This window comes from Selaginella moellendorffii, unplaced genomic scaffold (assembly GCF_000143415.4).
Source record: "Selaginella moellendorffii unplaced genomic scaffold, v1.0 SELMOscaffold_0, whole genome shotgun sequence".
NCBI lineage: Eukaryota > Viridiplantae > Streptophyta > Lycopodiopsida > Selaginellales > Selaginellaceae > Selaginella > Selaginella moellendorffii.
This window is the reverse complement of record NW_003314261.1, coordinates 3,586,548-3,610,239: the sequence shown is the minus strand read 5'-3', so window position 1 is coordinate 3,610,239 and position 23,692 is coordinate 3,586,548. Positions and strand designations below refer to the sequence as shown.

Sequence of the window (23,692 nt, the reverse complement as noted above, 5' to 3'; positions counted from 1 at the left end):
TATTGGCGAATGCCCAAGGAAGAAGATCTAGGGTGGAGGCCCAGGATCTAAAGGTGGGGCAAAGCAAGGCCAAAGAGTCATGCTTAAACCTGGTGTCCACAAGAGGACAACTCACTAAAGGAACTAAGGCAGCCTTTTTGTGCTTACTCTCGGTGAAGAGTGACAAAAAGACAAGAACGGAAGAAGTACCTTTAGTGATCCAGCAGGCGCTGGACCAATTCCAGGATACGATGCCAGAGGAGCTATCGGCGGGGTTGCCCCCTGCACGACCGATAGAACATAAGATTGAGCTAGTCGAGGGTGCTGAGGTGGTGGTTCGTCCACCCTATCGATTGAACGGAAAAGAACTCAAGGAGCTCAAGAGCCAACTAGAGGAGTTGGTGGACAAAGGGTATGTTAGGTTGAGCAAGTCGCCGTATGGGGCGCCGGTGCTATTTGTGAAAAAGAAAGATGGATCTATGCGCATGTGCATAGACTACCGGTTGCTCAACAAATATACCAAGAAGAACAAGTACCCTTTGCCAAGGATCGAGGACCTGTTCGATAGGTTGGGAAAGGCAAAATACTTCTCGAGGATTGACCTAAGGTCAGGATACTACCAGATCAGGGTAGCTGAGGAAGATGTCGAGAAGACAACTTGTCGAACGAGGTATGGGAGCTTTGAGTTTCTGGTGATGCCCTTTGGGCTGTGCAATGCGCCGGCAACGTTTTCGGCGTTGATGAACCACATCTTTGTACCCTATCTGGATCACTTCGTGGTCGTCTATATTGACGACATCCTGATCTATAGCGAGACGCTAGAGGAGCATGCCGAACACTTGGCGAAGGTGTTTGAGAAACTAAGGGAACACAAACTGTATGCTAAAGAGAGCAAATGTGACTTTGCTCAACAAGAGGTAAAGTTTCTTGGGCATGTGGTGGGCCAGGACGGGCTCAAGGTGGACCCGGAGAAGGTCCAAGCGATCCAGGATTGGGAGCGACCATCGAATGTACATGAGTTGAGGGCATTCCTGGGGCTATGCAACTACTATCGAAAGTTTATCAGACACTATTCGAGAGTAGCCCTGCCCTTAACGGACCAAACAGGAAAAGGGAAGATGGTATGGACAGCAGAATGCGAGACGGCATTCGTCCACCTCAAAGGGAAGTTGAGGAAGGCTCCCGTATTGGCATTGCCAGACTTTGGTAAGGACTTTGAGGTAGAAACGGATGCTTCGGACTTTGCGTTGGGCGCAGTTCTGAAGCAAGACAACCATCCGGTAGCGTTCTTCTCGAAGAAGCTGGACAAGGCTCAACGGAAGTGGCCTGCCCATGAGAAGGAATTGTTTGCGGTGGTCAAGGCACTCAAGGAGTGGCGACACTACCTTGGGAGACACTTCAAGGTTTACACGGACAATGTGGCAACGAAACACTTCTTGTCACAGCCCGACCTAAGAGGGAAACAAGGTCGGTGGGCCAATGCCTTGGCCGAGTTTGATTGCGAAATTCTGTACAAGCCTGGGAAGAGCAACATCGTGGCGGATGCGCTAAGTCGAAAAGCGAGCTTGAAGTTGGCAATATCCAGCGCAACAGCAACCTTCTGGGACGATGTGCGGACAGCATATGAGAACGATGGTCTAGCACAGGAAGTGTTGCTGAGGAATCTAGAGGCGCGGGAAGCTCACCAGAGAGGTGAGCTGCCAACGGAAGAGAAAACGGGCTATGCAGAACGCAACGGACTCATTTATTACAAGCAAACGAGGGTGTATGTTCCAGAAGGGGAACTAAGGAAGGTGGCCTTAGAAGAGTGTCATGACGGACCTCTTGCGGGACACGGTGGAGTGCCCAAGACGATAGGCTTACTCAAAAGGAAGTACCATTGGCCAGATATGGCTAAGGACGTCCAAGACTATGTAAAGACATGTCCAACATGTCAGCAGGTAAAAGCCGTGACCAAGGCTAGTGGGGGCTTGTTGCAAAGCATCCCAATTCCAGATCGCCCGTGGAAATGTCTTACAATGGACTTCATCACGGGACTCCCCCCAAGTGAGGGGTTTGATGCGATATTCGTGGTGGTGGACCGATTTTCGAAAATGGCACACTTCATACCCACCACAACAGAGGTGGATGCGGAAGGTGTGGCAAAGCTGTTCTTCGAACAAGTGGTTCGAGTGCAGGGAAGACCGGAAGAGATCATCTCAGATCGAGATAAGATCTTCACCAGTAGGTTCTGGAGGACTCTCCTGGAACAGTATCGCACCAAGTTGAAATTCAGCACAGCCTATCACCCACAGACAGGTATGGGGTATTGAGTCAAGTTGTTGGCCCTAACACTTCTTGACAGACGGACAAACGGAAAGGGTGAATAGGCAGCTGGAGGATTATTTGCGATGCTATGTCTCGGGAGACCAGACCGATTGGGTAAGTCATTTGGGACTTGCGGAAATGTGTTATAACAACTCACCACATTCGAGTATCGGGGTGAGTCCATGGGAAGTCATCAATGGGCGAGCTATTGAAGGTCCTGTGGAACTCGGCGTGGCCGAGTATCATGGAGAGTTGCCCACAGTGGAGGCATTCACGGCGGAAAGACTCAGCATTTGGAATCTAGTGAGGGATTCCTTGGAACAGGCTCAACAAAGGCAAACCAAATACGCGAACCAGAAGCGTCGGGATGTAGAGTTCCAAGCTGGGGAGAAGGTGTGGCTGAACACCAAGAACCTCAGACTACCAAGTGGGATCAGCCGAAAGTTGACCCAAAGGTAAAGATGCATGTATTCCTGTAAATGAATTGATCTTGAGTTCCTTAAGCAGGTTCGCGGGGCCTTACGAGATTGAGGCTCGAATCGGTAAAGTGGCTTACCGACTCCGACTTCCTCGAGAGATGGGGAAGATGCACCCAGTGTTCCACGTGAACTTACTCAAGCCGTACTTTGAGGATCCACTTCGCAAGGACCAAGTGAGACCTTTACCTGAGGTTATCCAAGGGGAAGAGGAATACGAAGTCGAAGCCATCCTCAATGCGCGCAAGAGCAAGCGACAAGGACGCGAGGTGAGAGAGTTCCATGTGAAGTGGAAAGGATTTCCACACTGCGAAGCAACATGGGAACCGGAGGAGAACCTAGCGAACGCGCGAGATCTAGTGGAGGAATTTCTGCAAGGCAGAACTCTATGTACTTATGCAAAATTCAATTAAAAATATCAATTTGCAAAGTTGAGCAAGTGGCATATGTTGGGACCCGAAGGCGCGCCAAAGGTAAGCTAATTAGCATGGGTTGGATAGGTCAACCAGGCGTAGGGCACTACGCCCGACTCCCCGCGGGGATGTCGAATCCGTAGACGTATTCTACGGAGGTTGGGTTCGAGTCCCAACCCCCTAGTAAAGCAAGGCTGGGTTCAAGTCCCGACCCTATACTAGGGCGTGGTGAAGTGAGGAGTATAGGGACACCTATATTCCGTTGTCATGGGCTCTTGGCCGGGGAGGCTAACTTAGGCACACCGCTAAGTGGGGGGATGCCCCCGGAGACATGGACAACAAGTCGTAGGATAAAACGAGACGTTCGATGTGGGCATCGAACTTCTTTTATGGGTGGTGGAGTTGTAAGGAACCGACTCCCCGAGATGTCGTAGGCTAAAGGATCCCCAAAAACTTGACCGAAATGACAAAGAGTTCATCGGATGGGACCAAGTCGAGGATCGAGTCCAAGACCGACTCTAGGACCGAGTTCGAGATAGAGTCCGGAATCGAGTCCGAGACCGACTCGGGGACCGAGTTCGAGTCCGAGTTCGAGACCGAGTTCGAGACGGAGTCCGGATCCGAAATCGGGTCCGAGACCGAGTCCGAGGTCGAGTCCGAGGTCGGGTCCGAGATTGGGTCCGAGATCGAGTCCGTGATCGAGTCCGAACCCGAATCCGAAGTCGGATCCGAAATCGGGTCCGAGATCGAGCCAGAGACTAAGTCCAAATACTAATACGGGTCAAGGGGTGAAAGCCCAAAGCGTGCGTCTCCCAGGGGGGGGGGGCTGCAGGGGGTTCCAAAAGTATAGTAGGGATAGTGAGGTCCAGGAACCAGTTTTGAAGGGACTCTCCAGTTGGGCTTCCAAACTGACTTGAGGTTGAGACTGGGACCGAGGGGCCTTGGGTGGGAGTGAGCATGGACTTGGCTGGTGCCGGAGGGGCCATCCAAGGAAGTGCTCAAGAGCAGCTCCCACTCCCGAAAGGGAAACCGATTGCGGTGCTCCCGGCTCATGTGGAGTGGTGCCCCACTTGAGTACCATGCGGCTCATTGGTCCTCGCCCTTCCTAGGGGCTTGGGCCTTCCTTCGGGATGGAAGTGGGGGGCGAGAGGTACCCATACCGGGCTGCTAGGCCACGGTGTTTCGCCCCGGCATCCTGAAGCAAGTGTTGCACTCAAGACTTGGGATTTAGAGGATCCCATGATCAAGTCTTGTGGTACCAAGGGATGTTAGGAACCTGGAAGCTTGGTGTGCTTGGCTGCTTGTACTTGCGGGGAGTGTAGCCGAACCTTAAGTCCAGTCTAACCCAGGGAGGGGGATTGGGAGTGATTTGGGAATCCGTGGAAGGATGGCTAACACCCCGTTGCTCGTGCAGTGAGTAGCTGAAACCAAGTAGGAGCTGGTACCATAGGCGAGAACCTTGGCAAGGGGACTTAGCAAAAGCCAAGGCAGTGTTGGACGGATAGACGAGGTAAGCTGGCAAATTGGAAAGGAAAAATTTGTGGCTTACACTCGCAAGCTACAATTTAATGAGTTGCCCCGCAAATAATGGCATGTACATAGAAACTATAGCTTACAAACTTGCAATATGCTACAATAAACATGTTACTACATGTGCTGACAAAAAAGCAGAAATGAAAGAATACTCATAATCCATATGACAAAGTGCATAAGCATCCTTGTTCCTATAAATCTGTTGTCGAATCCTTGTCATGTGCCTCTGTTCCAGCCTACTTGGATCGTGAGTGGCTAAGGCCTCATGAATTTGGCATCGACTAAATCAGTATCCTCCAATTTGACAACTAGATTGGGAATTGATAATCCCCCAGTTTGTGCCATCTCAATTCATGGCATTGTTAGTTCGAACATGATGAAGTACCTCTTCAGGTGGTACTTTGTAATATACACCTTTCCAATTTGGATTGACAAGCTGCATGTATTTGTACAGTGTGTAAGCGACTAATTTTTCCATTCTACTTTAGTCACTTAACCACACCTCCGACCACTTGGAGGAGTCTCATTCACAACCTCCATAAGCCCAACTCAGGACTTGGGGCTTGCTAGCCCCAAGAATGGCATCCATGCCACTCAACCTTAGCACTTGGTCCAAGTGCTCCACGTGTCCGATCCCATGATCGACACCTCAAGGTACCACCGACATATCAGCCCGTTACGCTAAGGCCATGCCCATTTACCTCGGTCACACTGGTGGTCCAACACCACCTACATTCCAATCCCGTCTCTCAAAGACTGGGTCATCCATCCATGAGTGATCATCTCAGATCCACTCTTTAACATCCTTAGGATGCCTACAGACATGGGGAATAGCCTTCCCCAATATCTCTGTTCCGGTCCCCACCAAGTCCCTTTCTGTCCTTGGCTGTGTTCGCCAACACTGCCACTGGATCGAGACCCACAGGCCCGACCACTAAGTCCCACAGTCCTCGGGGACTTCCTCACCACACGACTGTGTCCTTGGTCACTACCCCAGAGGACTGCTCCTCTTCCTTTCCACAGTCTGGGCCTTTGGGACAACATTTCGGAACACCGTGGCCTTACGCGAGCCACCTGGGTACTCTCCTCGCCTTCTGCCCTTGGGTGCTCTAGCCATGGGCTTAGAGCGGGTTCCGTTGAGCCACACCAGGTATCCAAGTAGGTAGTGCCACCCACACTTGGACTGGGAGCATTGGCCAGTCGATCTCCCGGGGGAACTAGAGCCGGCTCTTGAACACTTCACCAAGCTACCCCGCTTGTCGGTCCGTGTTCACTCTAGTCTTGGACTTCCCAGTGGGCAGCTCATCACCCAACACTGGGTCCGGCCTTCCTGGGCCAAACTGGCCTTTCCTGGCCAAACTGGCTCCACTGCAGTCCTCCCACTTATTATACTTTTGGAGCTCACCAAACCCCCCAGGGTCTGGGAGACGAACGCTTTGGGCTTTCACCCTCTCAGGCTCCGGACTCGGACTCGGACTCGGACTCGGACTCGGATTCGAACTCGGACTCGGGCTCGGCCTCGGTCTCGGCCTCGGCCTCGGTCTCGGTCTCGGTCCCGATCTCGGTCTCGGTCTCGGTCTCGGTCCCGGTCTCGGTCCCGGTCTCGGTCTCGACTTCGGACTCCATTTCGGGTCCATCTCGGGTCCACCTCGGACTCCATCTCGGACTCCATCTTGGACTCCATCTCGGGTCCATCTCGGACTCCATCTCGGACTCCATTTCGGGTCCATCTCGGGTCCACCTCGGACTCCATCTCGGACTCCATCTCGGACTCCATCTCGGGTCCATCTCGGACTCCACTTCGGACTCCAACTCGGGTCCATCTCGGACTCCACTTCGGACTCCAACTCGGGTCCATCTCGGGTCCACCTCGGACTCCACTTCGGACTCCAACTCGGGTCCATCTCGGACTCCACTTCGGACTCCAACTCGGGTCCATGTCGGACTCCACTTCGGACTCCAACTCGGGTCCATCTCGGACTCCACTTCGGACTCCAACTCGAGTCCATCTTGGACACTCCCACGTGTCATGTTTTGGTCCTTTTGGGTCCCTTTTTGGAGCCTCGCCTTTTGCTTGCTTCGTGCTCGTTCCTCGAGCACTTCGTTGGGAGTTCCACTCCCGCTCTTGACTTTTCAAGTCGGAGCTTTTGGTCCAAACGTGTTACGCTCGTTTGGCTCTCGCTTCGGCCACTACCATGTGGCGCCCTTCCGGCTCCACTTTGGGGCCTAGGGATTTTGTGTCTCACAACTCCACCACCCATAGACGAAGTTCGATGTCCTCATCGAACGGTGAACCATTTTATAAAGTAACACCCGCATGTGTTACCATTTCCATCCTTGGCACGTAGCCAATATTTGTCAATGGTGTGACATTGAAGGCTCACAATGCCTTCTCCATATTCGTCAATGGTTGGACATTGAAGGCTCACCATGCCTTTTGCATATCCTCTAAGGAGGGTAGTCTCTCCAACTTAGAGACTGATTGGACCACATATAGTGGTTCTCTCCTTTTATTGGTTTAGTTCTCGCTAAACCTCTTAGAGACCCTTCTCTAAGTCAATCCCACTACTCCTTCTCGAGTAGTCTCAATTCCCATCGATATAACCTTTGCACTTTGGAACTTTGAATTTTGACTTCTTGGAGTCAATTTCCTAGGTGTCTCCGACACCTTGCCTTGCACCTTTTGTGCAACTCCACTTCCCATCCTAGGAAGTTCTCTACTTGAGGGCACCATCATCCTCTCTTCTATTTCGTGCCAAAGTTCCAGTTATCATACTTTGTGCTAGGGCTGTTCATGGCCCTATCATTTGGCTACCTTACCGCTCCCTCCCTTGGAGCTTCCACTTTCGCCAAATCAGAGCATTTCGAAATCCCTCCTTGGAAACACACTTCCTTTCCCACAACTTGTTAGCGTCAACACATTAGTGTTCCTCGCCTAACTTTGTCACTTGGATTCCTTCCAAGGGATTCCACGGCCCTATCTTGGCCACTCATCTTTTGCTCCTATTTGTTGATTGTTGCACCAAGCAACATCGAATCTCTACCTCCCTCCTTGAGGTATTGTTTCGATTCCATAGCAAAGACTCTTCTTTGCCAAGTCCGGAGGATGTTCACCCCTAGTACATCTCTTTAGCATCTTCTGCTATGGGCTCTATCCACGGCCCAACTTCGTGACCCTCCCATAGGTCTTTTATAAAGACTACTTTCCTCGGACTCACTATGCCATCGCACGGACATAGTTTATTTCCCTTAGGTGCTCTTCCCACTTGGTCATCACGACCAAGCCACACCACCTTAAACAGTTCAATTTCAACATTTTGAACCGGGAACTTCATTCCGTAGCCAACCAAGGACTTTGTCTTTATCTGGCCATAAGATCACCTAGTGATCTCACCTTGGCACCTTAACAGAGTTGCCAAGAGGTACTTGGTTTTCTAGACCTCCAAGTTGTTGACTATAACCCCGGGGGCATCCCCCACACTTGGCGGTGCACCCAAGCTAGCCCTTACGGCCAAGGGTTCATAACAACTGAGATTAGGTGTCCCCATCTCACTCACCACGACCTTGGTGCCACTTGCACCAAAGTGTTTAAGTTAGATATGCTGAGCTTTCACACTAAGCAATCTAACCGTGCATCACGACTCCGAGGCATCCCTCGCTTGGCGGTGTGCCCAAACCAGTCTCCCCACTGAGAGTCCATGACCACCGAAATATGAGTGTCCTCATATTCCAAACCATCACCACGCCCTAGTGATTTGGGACTCGAACCCAAGCTCTAGAGGGTCGGGACTCGAACCCAACCTCCGTATATGCATCTACGGACGGCATCACACTAGATGCCTGGCGTGACTCCCCACGCCGGTGCACCAACCTATTTTTAAAGCGCGCTACAGATCACAGCTTAGGAACCTAGTTCCTCCACACTGCCAAGTCCTCTCACTTGACATGTCTGTGATCATGCATGGACTCCTCCATGCTCGGCCCCCTGGCCCACCCTTTTTGAAGATATCACCTTCAACTAGGGTCTTTGTTCCCCCGACGTGCCAATCTCACTTGGCAAGTCCTCCGACCATTGTAACATGGTTCCTGCATAAGCGTGAAAGTCCTTGACCATCGACTTTCGTTCAAAGCCCTCTCTTTGAACACTCGGGAACTACTTCCCTAACCTTGATAACCTTGCCTCATGGCAAGCTTCAAGACCACGCTTCTGCTGCGCCACTCTGATTTCGCGCGTTCCATGAACCATTTACACTTGGCCTTTCTAGGTACTACGCTACCTAGAATCGTCTTTGGGAACCTTGAAGGAACTCTGTCCCTCAGCTTGCTAAGGCCTCCCCTTTCGCAAGCTTTATAGTTGCCATATAGTCTAACATGGACAATTCCATATCTTAGACTCTCCATGGCATCACGGTTGCTAGCAACAACATCCTCGAGCACCCTCTTGATTCTCCACTCCCAACTTTCATAACCACTGTTGGATATGCCCTTTGATTTCTATGGTTCAGTTCCATCCCAATACTACTTGCCTTTGGCTTCACACCTTTCCTTCGGTCATTCTCCTCCAGACCAGGAGGATAGCTTTGCACTTTCTATCATGCCTTAGCAAGTATTCTTAGGGATGAACCTACCCAATAGCCCAGGGAGTGGTTCCTCAATCCGGGTATGCTCAGCTTATAATCCCACACACTGGGGTTACATTGTTGCTTATGGGCCTTTACATGCCCATCACTAGCCTTGCCAAAATTTCATTTTTGGCTTTGTCCAACTTGGGTAGACAGTCCTCTCTTGTCTCCGCAACCTTGGACATTTGGATAGCACCTTCTATCCATCATTCGCTAGGGACTTAGTCCCTTGGGCTTTATCCATTGCCCTCGCAATATCAAACACCACCTTCTGGTGTTCTAGAGTGTTCGGGTGTCCCAATGATGGCTTTCTTGACAATGAGTATTTCCTTTTATGACATTGACTTACTATATCGCAACATAAGAAATTTATCCCCCGTAAGGGTATATCCGACTTCCCTATACTAGAAGTCTTGGGTAGCTACCTTCTACCCGTTTAATCAGTTATTTTGCACCTCTTGCTTAGTTGCCTCATAGTTGTCAAGTCCTACAACTCATTGCTTGGTGCTTTCACACCTCCATCACTATCTGGGTCACCACACTCCAATTGCATGCTCTGCAGCTTAAGCTATGCCATTCCCATTTCCATTGGGATTCCTTTGGCAAGGGGTTCTCATGAACCCACCAACATAGCCTCAAGGTATCACACCTTGGCACATTTGGTGTCTCCACACCATCGGCTCCACGAGCCTACCTCTATGACATTTCCCTTCGTGTCTAAGTCTTTGCCAAGACCAACACCGCTCTTTCTCATGCCAACCATCTGTTAGCACTGCCCCATAGAGGTCACACACAACTTTATGTCAAAGTTGTTTTCTTCTGGGAACACCTTTCCCATAACTTTAGCATGGCACATTTTGCCATCGATGAGATACTCTCTGTTCTCATCCTTGGATCATACGATCCCCCCCCCATCCTTTGTGGGGTACAACGCACCTCAATCCAAATGCTTCATTCAGCCCTTTTTAGGACTCTACTTGAGTCGTCTAGCAGTTTTGGACTTGGTTAATCCACCGACCCGTAAGGTCCTACTTGTGAGGCACTAGCTCACTAGAATACACATCTTGCATTCCGGTCCTACTCAAAAGGACTATTTTCACAAGTGTTACTCCGACACTTGATTTTGTTCTCTGGGGGCAACCTTTGCCCCTTAGGACTACTTGTCCATGTGATGAGAATACCAACTCATGCACTTAATACACCCCCAACTCCTTGGGTTGTTCCAGCATTTATTAAAGGTAGCCCCGGCCACCATTTCAAGGACTTGAGTCCTCTTCCGTATTTGGCCTTCCACGGTCATTACCTTTGGTCTCACATTCATGAGCACTAACCTCAACTATATGAGGATAATCTTGTGACTCCTTTATTGTTTTGGAGTCTCTATCTTTCCCGTGATCCCAACTTTAGTTGTTTACCACAACAACCTAAGCCAATTTGCTAAGACAAATGCTCATCCGGATCACATCCTCAACTCAATGAGGAAAACCTTGCACTGTTCCCAAGATCCCAAAGTCGTTCCATTATTGGCCCTTTTCTATCCACCACCTCGTCTACAAGTTCACACATGAACTGTAATGGAGAGCCATGTCTTCCAGACTTGCTACTCCTCAAGGATAGGCCCACTCCTCGGACCTTCCGATGCCAACACTAGTGGTGATATACTTGAGCACCAATAAAAGTCGGACTAAGGAACAGCTCCGATACCAAATTGTAAGCGACTAATTTTTCCATTCTACTTTAGTCACTTAACCACACCTCCGACCACTTGGAGGAGTCTCATTCACAACTGTGAGACACAAAATCCCTAGGCCCCAAAGTGGAGCTGGAAGGGCGCCACATGGTAGTGGCCGAAGCGAGAGCCAAACGAGCGTAACACGTTTGGACCAAAAGCTCCGACTTGAAAAGTCAAGAGCGGGAGTGGAACTCCCAATGAAGTGCTCTAGGAACGAGCACGAAGCGAGCAAAAGGCGAGGCTCCAAAAAGGGACTCAAAAGGACCAACACATGACACGTGGGAGTGTCCGAGATGGACTCGACTTGGAGTCCGAAGTGGAGTCCGAGATGGACCCGAGATGGAGTCCGAGATGGAGTCCGAAGTGGAGTCCGAGATGGAGTCCGAAGTGGAGTCCGAGATGGAGTCCGAAGTGGAGTCTGAGATGGAGTCCGAAGTGGAGTCCGAGATGGAGTCCGAAGTGGAGTCTGAGATGGACGCCGAGATGGAGTCCGAGATGGAGTCCGAGTTGGAGTCCGAGGTGGACCCGAGTTGGAGTCCGAGATGGACCCGAGATGGGGTCCGAGATGGAGTCCGAGATGGAGTCCGAAGTCGAGACCGAGACCGGGACCGAGACCGAGACCGAGACTGAGATCGGGACCGAGACCGAGACCGAGGCCGAGGCCGAGACCGAGCCCGAGCCCGAGTCCGAGTCCGAATCCGAGTCCGAGTCCGAGTCCGAGTCCGAGTCCGAGTCCGAGTCCGAGTCCGGAGCCTGAGAGGGTGAAAGCCCAAAGCGTTCGTCTCCCAGACCCTGGGGGGTTTGGTGAGCCCCAAAAGTATAGTAGGGGGGGAGGACTGCAGTGGAGCCAGTTTGGCCAGGAAAGGCCAGTTTGGCCCAGGAAGGCCAGACCCAGTGTTGGGTGATGAGCTGCCTACTGGGAAGTCCAAGACTAGAGTGAACACAGACCGACAAGCGGGGTAGCTTGGTGAAGTGTTCAAGAGCCGGCTCTAGTTCCCCCGGGAGATCGACTGGCCGATGCTCCCAGTCCAAGTGTGGGTGGCACTACCTACTTGGATACCAAGCGTGGCTCAATGGAACCTCGCTCTAAGCCCATGGCTAGAGCACCTAAAGGCGATAGGTGGGGAGAGTACCTAGGTGGCTCGCGTAAGGCCACGGTGTTCCGAAATGTTGTCCCAAAGGCCCAGACTGTGGAAAGGAAGAGGAGCAGTCCTCTGGGGTAGTGACCAAGGACACAGTCATGTGGTGAGGAAGTCCCAGAGGACCGTGGGACTTAGTGGTCGGGCCTGTGGGCCTCGATCCAGTGGCAGTGTTGGCAAACACGGCCAGGGGCAGAAAGGGACTTGGTAGGAACTGACAAAGGGACTTTGGGGAAGGCAACTCCCCAGGTCTGTGGGCATCCTAAGGATGCTAAGGAGTGGATCTAGGATGACCACTCGTGGACACATGGCCCAGTCTTAGAGAGACGAGGTGGTGATGCAAGTGGTGTTGAACCACTAGTGCAGCAAAGGTGAATGGGCATGGCCTTAGCGTAACGGGCCGAGATGTCAGTGGTACCTTTGGGTGTCGGTCTCAGGACCGGACACGTGGAGCACTTGGACCAGGTGCAAGTGTGGAGTGGCATGGATGCCATTCTTGGGACTAGCAAGTCCCAAGTCCTGAATTGGACTGATGGAGGTTGTGAATGAGACTCCTCCAAGTGGTCGGAGGTGTGGTTAAGTGACTAAAGTAAAATGGAAAATTTAGTCGCTTACAATTTGGTATCGGAGCTGTTCCTTAGTCCGACTTTTATTAGTGCTCAAGTATATCACCACTAGTGTTGGCATCGGAAGGTCCGAGGAGTGGGCCTATCCTTGAGGAGTAGCAAGTCGGGAAGACATGGCTCTCCATTACAGTTCATGTGTGAACTTGTAGACGAGGTGGTGGATAGAAAAGGGCCAATAATGGAACGACTTTGGGATCTTGGGAACAGTATATGGTTTTCCTCAAAGAGTTGAGGATGTGATCCAGATGAGCGTTTGACTTAGCAAACTGGCTAATGTAGTTGTGGTAAATAACTATAGTTGGGATCACGGGAAAGATAGAGACTCCAAAACAATAAAGGAGTCACAAGATTTTCCTCATATAGTTGAGGTTGGTGCTCATGAATGTGAGACCAGAAGTAATGACCGTGGGAGGTCAAATACGGAAGAGGTCTCAAGTCCTTGAAAAGGTAGCCGGGGCTACCTCTAATAAATGCTGGAACAACCCCAGGAGTTGGGGGTGTATTAAGTGGATGAGTTGGTGTTCTCATCACATGGACAAGTAGTCCTAAGGGGCAAAGGTTGCCCCCAGAGAACAAAATCAAGTGTCGGAGTAACACTTGTGAAAATAGTCCTTTTGAGTAGGACAGGAATGCAAGAAGTGTATTCCAGTGAGCTAGTGCCTCACAAGTAGAACCTTATGGGTCGGTGGATTAACCAAGTCCAAAGTTGCTAGACGACTCAAGTAGAGTCAAGGGATGGTCCTAAAAGGACTGATGGAAGCATTTGGACTGAGGTGTGTTTTACCCCACGAAGGATGGGGGGGGATCATAGGATCCAAGGATGAGAATAGAGGGTATCTCATCGATGGCAAAATGTGCCGTGCTAAAAGTCGTGGGAAAGGTGTTCCCAAATAGAAAACAACTTTGACACAAAGTTGTGTGTGACCTCTATAGTGCCGTGCTAACAAATGGTTGGCATGAGAAAGAGCGGTATTGGTCTTGGCAAAGACTTAGACACAAAGAAAAAGTGTCATAGAGGTAGGCTCGTGGAGCCGATGGTGTGGAGACACCAAATGTGCCAAGGTGTGATACCTTGAGGCTATGTTGTTGGGTTCATGAGGACCCCTTGCCAAAGGAGTCCCAATGGAAATGGGAATGGCAAGGCCTAAGCTGGAAGGCATGCGGTTGGAGTGTGGTGACCCAGATAATGATGGAGGTGTGGAAGCACTAAGCAATGAGTTGTAAGACTTGACAGCTATGGGGCAACTAAGCAAGAGGTGCAAGATAATTGGTTAAGCGGGTAGAAGGTAACTACCCAAGACTTCTTAATGGTATAAAGAAGTTAGATATACCCTTACGGGGGATAAATTGCTTATGTTGCGATATAGTAAGTCAATGTCATGAAAGGAAATACTCATTGTCAAGGAAGCCGTCATTGGGACACCCGAACACTCTAGAACACCAAGAGGTGGTGTTTGATGTAGCGAGGGCAATGGATAAAGCCCAAGGGACTAAGTCCCTAGCGAATGGTGGATAGAAGGTGCTATCCAAATGTTCAAGGTTGCGGAGACAGGAGAGGACTGTCTACCCAAGTTGGACAAAGCCAAAAATGGAATTTTGGCAAGGCTAGTGATGGGCATGTAAAGGCCCATAAGCAACAATGTAACCCCAGGGTGTGGGATTATAAGCTGAGCATACCCGGATTGAGGAACCACTCCCTGGGCTATTGGGTAGGTTCATCCCTAAGAATACTTGCTAAGGCATGATAGAAAGTGCAAAGCTATCCTCCTGGTCTGGAGGAGAATGACCGAAGGAAAGGTGTGAAGCCAAAGGCAAGTAGTGTTGGGATGGAACTGAACCATAGAAATCAAAGGGCATAACCAAGGTTGGTTATGCCAGCTGGGAGTGGAAAATCAAGTGGGGGCTCAAGGGTGTTGCCGCTAGCAACCGTGATGCCATGGAGAGTCTAAAATATGGAATTGTCCATGTTAGACTATATGGCATTTGGAAGGCTTGCAAAAAGGGAGGCCTTAGCAAGCTGAGGGATAGAGTTCCTTCAAGGTTCCCAAAGACGATTCTAGGTAGCGTAGTACCTAGAAAGGCCAAGTGTAAATGGTTCATGGAACGCGCGAAATCAGAGTGGCGCAGCAGAAGCGTGGTCTTGAAGCTTGCCATGAGGCAAGGTTATCAAGGTTAGGGAAGTAGTTCCCGAGTGTTCAAAGAGAGGGCTTTGAACGAAAGTCGATGGTCAAGGACTTTCACGCTTATGCAGGAACCATGTTACAATGGTCGGAGAACTTGCCAAGTGAGATTGGCACGTCGGGGGAACAAAGACCCTAGTTGAAGGTGATAACTTCAAAAAGGGTGGGCCATGGGGCCGAACATGGAGGAGTCCATGCATGATCACAGACATGTCAAGTGAGAGGACTTGGCAGTATGGAGGAACTAGGTTCCTAAGCTGTGATCAGTAGCGCGCTTTAAAAATAAGTTGGTGCACCGGCGTGGGGAGTCACGCCAGGCATCTCGTGTGATGCCGTCCGTAGATGCATATACGGAGGTTGGGTTCGAGTCCCGACCCTCTAGTGCTTGGGTTCGAGTCCCAAATCACTAGGGCGTGGTGATGGTTTGGAATATGAGGACACTCATATTTCGGTGGTCATGGACTCTCAGTGGGGAGACTGGTTTGGGCACACCGCCAAGCGAGGGATGCCTCGGAGTCGTGATGCACGGTTAGATTGCTTAGTGTGAAAGCTCAGCATATCTAACTTGAACGCTTTGGTGCAAGTGGCACCAAGGTCGTGGTGAGTGAGATGGGGACACCTAATCTCAGTTGCTATGAACCCTTGGCCGTAAGGGCTGGCTTGGGTGCACCGCCAAGTGTGGGGGATGCCCCCGGGGTTATAGTTAACAACTTGGAGGTCTAGAAGACCAAGTACCTCTTGGCAACTCTGCTAAGGTGCCAAGGTGAGATCACTAGGTGATCTTATGGCCAGATAAGGACAAGGTCCTTGGTTGGCTAAGGAATGAAGTTCCTGGTTCAAAATGTTGAAATTGAACTGTTTAAGGTGGTGTGGCTTGGTCGTGATGACCAAGTGGGAAGAGCACCTAAGGGAAATAAACTATGTCCGTGCGATGGCATAGTGAGTCCGAGGAAAGTAGTCTCTATAAAAGACCCATGGGAGGGTCACGAAGTTGGGCCGTGAGCCCATAGCAGAAGATGCTAAAGAGACGTACTAGGGGTGAACATCCTCCGGACTTGGCAAAGAAGAGTCTTTGCTATGGAACCGAAACAATACCTCAAGGAGGGAGGTAGAGATTCGATGTTGCTTGGTGCAACAATCAACGGATAGGAGCAAAAGATGAGTGGCCAAGATAGGGCCGTGGAATCCCTTGGAAGGAATCCAAGTGACAAAGTTAGGCGAGGAACACTAATGTGTTGGACGCTAACAAGTTGCGGGAAAGGAAGTGTGTTTCCAAGGAGGGATTCCGAAATGCTCCGATTTGGCGAAAGTGGAAGCTCCAAGGGAGGGAGCGGTAAGGTAGCCAAATGATAGGGCCAGGAACAAGCCCTAGCACAAAGTATGATAACTGGAACTTTGGCACGAAATAGAAGAGAGGATGATGGTGCCCTCGAGTAGAGAACTTCCTAGGATGGGAAGTGGAGTTGCACAAAAGGTGCAAGGCAAGGTGTCGGAGACACCTAAGAAATTGACTCCAAGAAGTCAAAATTCAAAGTTCCAAAGTGCAAAGGTTATATCGATGGAAATTGAGACTACTCGAGAAGGAGTAGTGGGATTGACTTAGAGAAGGGTCTCTAAGAGGTTTGGCGAGAACTAAACCAATAAAAGGATGAACCATTACATGTGGTCCAATCAGTCTCTAAATTGGAGAGACTACGCTCCTTAAAGGATGGACAAGGCATGGTGAGCCTTTGATGTCAAACCATAGACAAAGATTGGCTAGGTGCCAAAGATGGAAATGGTAACACATGTGGGTGTTACTTTATGAAAGGGTTTACCGTTCGATGAGGACATCGAACTTCGTCTATGGGTGGTGGAGTTGTGAGACACAAAATCCCTAGGCCCCAAAGTGGAGCTGGAAGGGCGCCACATGGTAGTGGCCGAAGCGAGAGCCAAACGAGCGTAACACGTTTGGACCAAAAGCTCCGACTTGAAAAGTCAAGAGCGGGAGTGGAACTCCCAACGAAGTGCTCTAGGAACGAGCACGAAGCGAGCAAAAGGCGAAGCTCCAAAAAGGGACTCAAAAGGACCAACACATGACACGTGGGAGTGTCCGAGATGGACTCGACTTGGAGTCCGAAGTGGAGTCCGAGATGGACCCGAGATGGAGTCCGAGATGGAGTCCGAAGTGGAGTCCGAGATGGAGTCCGAAGTGGAGTCCGAGATGGAGTCCGAAGTGGAGTCTGAGATGGAGTCCGAAGTGGAGTCCGAGATGGAGTCCGAAGTGGAGTCCGAGGTGGACCCGAGATGGACCCGAGTTGGAGTCCGAAGTGGAGTCTGAGATGGAGTCCGAGATGGAGTCCGAGATGGAGTCCGAGTTGGAGTCCGAGGTGGACCCGAGATGGACCCGAGTTGGAGTCCGAGATGGACCCGAGATGGGGTCCGAGATGGAGTCCGAGATGGAGTCCGAAGTCGAGACCGAGACCGGGACCGAGACCGAGACCGAGACTGAGATCGGGACCGAGACCGAGACCGAGGCCGAGGCCGAGACCGAGCCCGAGCCCGAGTCCGAGTCCGAATCCGAGTCCGAGTCCGAGTCCGAGTCCGAGTCCGAGTCCGAGTCCGAGTCCGGAGCCTGAGAGGGTGAAAGCCCAAAGCGTTCGTCTCCCAGACCCTGGGGGGTTTGGTGAGCCCCAAAAGTATAGTAGGGGGGGAGGACTGCAGTGGAGCCAGTTTGGCCAGGAAAGGCCAGTTTGGCCCAGGAAGGCCAGACCCAGTGTTGGGTGATGAGCTGCCTACTGGGAAGTCCAAGACTAGAGTGAACACAGACCGACAAGCGGGGTAGCTTGGTGAAGTGTTCAAGAGCCGGCTCTAGTTCCCCCGGGAGATCGACTGGCCGATGCTCCCAGTCCAAGTGTGGGTGGCACTACCTACTTGGATACCAAGCGTGGCTCAATGGAACCTCGCTCTAAGCCCATGGCTAGAGCACCTAAAGGCGATAGGTGGGGAGAGTACCTAGGTGGCTCGCGTAAGGCCACGGTGTTCCGAAATGTTGTCCCAAAGGCCCAGACTGTGGAAAGGAAGAGGAGCAGTCCTCTGGGGTAGTGACCAAGGACACAGTCATGTGGTGAGGAAGTCCCAGAGGACCGTGGGACTTAGTGGTCGGGCCTGTGGGCCTCGATCCAGTGGCAGTGTTGGCAAACACGGCCAGGGGCAGAAAGGGACTTGGTAGGAACTGACAAAGGGACTTTGGGGAAGGCAACTCCCCAGGTCTGTGGGCATCCTAAGGATGCTAAGGAGTGGATTTAGGATGACCACTCGTGGACACATGGCCCAGTCTTGGAGAGACGAGGTGGTGATGCAAGTGGTGTTGAACCACTAGTGCAGCAAAGGTGAATGGGCATGGCCTTAGCGTAACGGGCCGAGATGTCAGTGGTACCTTTGGGTGTCGGTCTCAGGACCGGACACGTGGAGCACTTGGACCAGGTGCAAGTGTGGAGTGGCATGGATGCCATTCTTGGGACTAGCAAGTCCCAAGTCCTGAATTGGACTGATGGAGGTTGTGAATGAGACTCCTCCAAGTGGTCGGAGGTGTGGTTAAGTGACTAAAGTAGAATGGAAAATTTAGTCGCTTACAACAACCTCCATAAGCCCAACTCAGGACTTGGGGCTTGCTAGCCCCGAGAATGGCATCCATGCCACTCAACCTTAGCACTTGGTCCAAGTGCTCCACGTGTCCGATCCCATGATCGACACCTCAAGGTACCACCGACATATCGGCCCGTTACGCTAAGGCCATGCCCATTTACCTCGGTCACACTGGTGGTCCAACACCACCTACATTCCAATCCCGTCTCTCAAAGACTGGGTCATCCATCCATGAGTGATCATCTCATATCCACTCTTTAACATCCTTAGGATGCCTACAGACATGGGGAATAGCCTTCCCCAATATCTCTATTCCGGTCCCCACCAAGTCCCTTTCTGTCCTTGGCTGTGTTCGCCAACACTACCACTGGATCGAGACCCACAGGCCCGACCACTAAGTCCCACAGTCCTCTGGGACTTCCTCACCACACGACTGTGTCCTTGGTCACTACCCCAGAGGACTGCTCCTCTTCCTTTCCACAGTCTGGGCCTTTGGGACAACATTTCGGAACACCGTGGCCTTACGCGAGCCACCTGGGTACTCTCCTCGCCTTCTGCCCTTGGGTGCTCTAGCCATGGGCTTAGAGCGGGTTCCGTTGAGCCACACCAGGTATCCAAGTAGGTAGTGCCACCCACACTTGGACTGGGAGCATCGGCCAGTCGATCTCCCGGGGGAACTAGAGCCGGCTCTTGAACACTTCACCAAGCTACCCCGCTTGTCGGTCCGTGTTCACTCTAGTCTTGGACTTCCCAGTGGGCAGCTCATCACCCAACACTGGGTCCGGCCTTTCTGGGCCAAACTGGCCTTTCCTGGCCAAACTGGCTCCACTGCAGTCCTCCCCCTTACTATACTTTTGGAGCTCACCAAACCCCCCAGGGTCTGGGAGACGAACGCTTTGGGCTTTCACCCTCTCAGGCTCCGGACTCGGACTCGGACTCGGACTCGGACTCGGACTCGGACTCGGATTCGAACTCGGACTCGGGCTCGGCCTCGGTCTCGGCCTCGGCCTCGGTCTCGGTCTCGGTCCCGATCTCGGTCTCGGTCTCGGTCTCGGTCCCGGTCTCGGTCTCGACTTCGGACTCCATCTCGGACTCCATCTCGGACTCCATCTCGGACTCCATCTCGGGTCCATCTCGGACTCCATCTCGGGTCCATCTCGGACTCCATTTCGGGTCCATCTCGGGTCCACCTCGGACTCCATCTCGGACTCCATCTTGGACTCCATCTCGGGTCCATCTCGGACTCCATCTCGGACTCCATTTCGGGTCCATCTCGGGTCCACCTCGGACTCCATCTCGGACTCCATCTCGGACTCCATCTCGGGTCCATCTCGGACTCCACTTCGGACTCCAACTCGGGTCCATCTCGGACTCCACTTCGGACTCCAACTCGGGTCCATCTCGGGTCCACCTCGGACTCCACTTCGGACTCCAACTCGGGTCCATCTCGGACTCCACTTCGGACTCCAACTCGGGTCCATGTCGGACTCCACTTCGGACTCCAACTCGGGTCCATCTCGGACTCCACTTCGGACTCCAACTCGAGTCCATCTTGGACACTCCCACGTGTCATGTTTTGGTCCTTTTGGGTCCCTTTTTGGAGCCTCGCCTTTTGCTTGCTTCGTGCTCGTTCCTCGAGCACTTCGTTGGGAGTTCCACTCCCGCTCTTGACTTTTCAAGTCGGAGCTTTTGGTCCAAACGTGTTACGCTCGTTTGGCTCTCGCTTCGGCCACTACCATGTGGCGCCCTTCCGGCTCCACTTTGGGGCCTAGGGATTTTGTGTCTCACACAGTGTTGGCTTGGAAATTTTAAGATAGCATGCGAGGTAAGCAGTAATCTTAGTCTCGAGGATCTTCAGGTGCATCCAAGTGCCAAATGCAGTTGGACTACTGAATCCCCTCGATTGCAAAAAATTATAGAAGGCCTAGAAACATGCAAATCATGAATTTAGGAGGCTAGAAACTAAACAAACCTTTGGGAGAGCATTGTTATCACTATCCATACTGGAACCATAGTCTGAATCACTAAAATTGGATGGAAGGCCATCCACCTCATCTTCCTCCACGTCTTCCAGTAAACCTGGAAGAAAAAGTTTCAGTGACACAAATTTGAAGTAAATTAGGGAGAAAACTATACTCATGGTAGGAACTTGAAAGTCCATACAGATCAATTGAGTAGTAAATCAAAGCCACTTCCAACACTGCCCACAAAAATATTTGAAACTAATCACTAGCAAACCAAGTTACCTTCCATATCTGCTACCAAGAAACATGCTGAATAACATAGCACTAAAGCAGGGCACTAAGGCACCCTATGACCTAATGAATCCCTATGTCATGGGGTCAAATTTGATGATATGTGGCATCTATGTATCACACATTGTTCATATTATGGGGACATCATTGACCCATCGGGCCAGCATCCATGGGGTATCCATGAGGCATCCAAATGACATTTAATGCTGAACCAATAGAAAACTGCCACATGGATGTTGTATTGTGAGTGAAATCTACCACAGTAACACTCACCCTTTTATGAATTGCATGCCATAATTTGCTAAATGTTTCTGTTGCATGTGGCTTCCCTTTGATCTTCCATGCCATGTAAATAAAGAGTGGTCTTTGATAAAGAGTGGTTGTTGACGCCGTGGTCATGTTCCCCATAAATGCTGGGAGGTAATGGGCATGGAAGTCTGAAAGAAGACAAAGAGATCCTTTCTCTAGCAGGAAAAAAATTCTATGTGAACACCATCTATTGCCAACAAGATAAAGAAAGGAGTGGAAACTGTGAGTGGTAATGGGACTGATTGGGAAAAACATGAGTCTACCCACCAGTCTCTCCACATCAAGATTTAAGAAATCCTGATCACTAAAAATTTTTCCTAACCAAGAAAAAATGGCACTTTATTCATAACTTGCAATTTGCAACTATCCTCTAGCTATTTAGATACATGTTTTGCGAATTCTATTGCACTCATGCAAGAATCTAGCAATTTGAAAAATAAACAAATAAACAGAGTTCAAAAATAGTTCAAAGTTCACTAAAAATTGAGTATTAAGCCCCCTTTTTATCTGAAATCTCTTAGTGTAAATTCTCTTTTTACATTTCTTAAGTTTTTATATTTAGACTTCTCACTTAGCTCACTCAAACGTAATATTCCAAGACTTAGAAAAAAAAATGCCTTTTTATTCATAAGCCTTATTTTCTGAACCTTTCATTCTTTTTAGTTGCTATCCACCATGTATCATAAAATGCATACATCCATACTCTACCTTTTTCAGTGCATTCAATAAGAATCTGTTTGTATCTGCCTTTGTAAACACCAAAGATTGTAGAAATCTACCAAGTTCTCTGTTTGAGATGGGTCCATTGTTTGACGTTAGAGATCCTTTAAGCTTTATAAGCAGCTAGCTCTTGCTCAAAACTATGGCCGGCTTCGCCTACGTTGCTATTGCCTACCTTCTAGCAGCTATGGGAGGACTCATGTTTGGATATGATGTTGGGATCTCAAGTAAGCACTCGAAGATTTCTACTGTGACCTATGGATAAAATTTCTTTTTTTGGTTTTTGTCAAGGTGGTGTCACCTCCATGGATGATTTCCTGGGAAAGTTTTTCCCCAGCGTTCTACAGAGGAAGCTGCAGCTTGTTGGAAAAGAAGGCAACTACTGCAAGTATGACGACCAGGGCGTGCAGGCGTTCACGTCGTCGCTCTACCTCACGGGTCTGGTCGCCACCTTTGCAGCCTCGTACACGACGCAGAGATTCGGTCGGAAGCCAACCATGGTGATCGCGGGACTGTTTTTCATCGCCGGGGTGGTGTTCAACGCTGCTGCGGAGAACCTGGCCATGCTCATCATCGGCCGGATCCTTCTCGGCTGTGGCGTCGGCTTTGCCAACCAGGCCGTCCCGCTATACCTCTCCGAGATTACTCCCACTTGTTACTGGGGCGGCCTCAACATTCTCTTCCAGCTCAACGTGACCATCGGCATCCTCATCGCCAACCTCGTCGTCAAGCTCCACCCATGGAGCTGGCGGCTCTCACTCGGCCTGGCTGGGATCCCCGCGGTGCTGCTCACAGTCGGAAGCCTGTGCCTGTGCGAGACTGTTGAGATGGCAGTCTTGATCATCTGACACGTGGCAATCCACGTCCAATGCAAAAGGAGTACAATGAATGTGCTCTGTATAGTGTTTTTCCTCTTTTCTGCTAGAGAGTCTGTTTGGGAGGAGAAGGCACACAACAACCATGAGCACACCCCGGAGGACTCAGCTGCCAACAGGTAATCTCTCCCTTAGCAATACGTCGCCACCACCATGGCTGGTCGCCCTGCCATGGCCTCTGCATTCGGCAACTAGCAGCTGGTGCTTGGCGCTGGCTGGGAGATACGATGCCGCTTCCGCTGGGCGCTGGGCACTAGACTGATGCGAGCCACAAGCACAAAGATCCTGCAAGATAGAAGCTCGATCGGCCTGGAAGCTGATCCGCTACGTGGAGCAAAGTGGAACAAGCCTAAACGCACACACGCACCAGTCTCTTGGAGCTTCTTCTTAAACTCCTTGACTTTTTCGTTCGCCAGTGCTGCATCTCACACGGCAACCCCAACCTGGTGGATTTCCTCACGCGCTGGATTACTCCAGCCTTCGAGTCAAGCGCATACTCACTGAGCTTCTCTCCAGCTTCCTATCGTTCGCCGACAATAAGTTCTTCTCGACCAAGGATGGAAACTTTGCTGACCCGGCCATCAAGTCGTGCTTCATGCTGAGCCTCGTCGTTCTCTCGGTGGTGCTGCTGCCTGAAAAGAAAGAGATCTTTCCTCCTTCCAGCCACAGGTACTCTCATTTCTCGCCATAGATTAATGCTCTCTACTACTAGATCGATAGATACAGGAAAGTGGTTTAACAGCATTCCATGCAATACACATTTTGTTACAAGAAAACCAGTGGCTCTTTCGAGTCAGACTCTTGGTTTGCTCGGGCCTGCCGATGGAGTGTGCTGAGACTTCGGAAGCTTGTGGAAAGTTGGAACTTTGTGTGTCGAGGGGGGGACGTGATTCGGCCCC

The 23,692-nt window shown here is 50.8% G+C and overlaps 1 protein-coding gene across 1 annotated transcript; it reads left to right on the top strand.

The window, feature by feature from the left end:
- The first annotated feature begins 22,104 nt into the window (after window positions 1-22,104).
- LOC9656181 (sugar transport protein MST4) lies at window positions 22,105-22,791 on the top strand. The gene is made up of 2 exons (XM_002960965.2): window positions 22,105-22,145; window positions 22,210-22,791. The coding sequence occupies exons 1-2, from the start codon at window positions 22,106-22,108 to the stop codon at window positions 22,764-22,766; spliced, it is 597 nt and encodes a 198-aa protein (XP_002961011.2). The 5' UTR covers window position 22,105; the 3' UTR covers window positions 22,767-22,791.
- The last annotated feature ends 901 nt before the right edge of the window (window positions 22,792-23,692 follow it).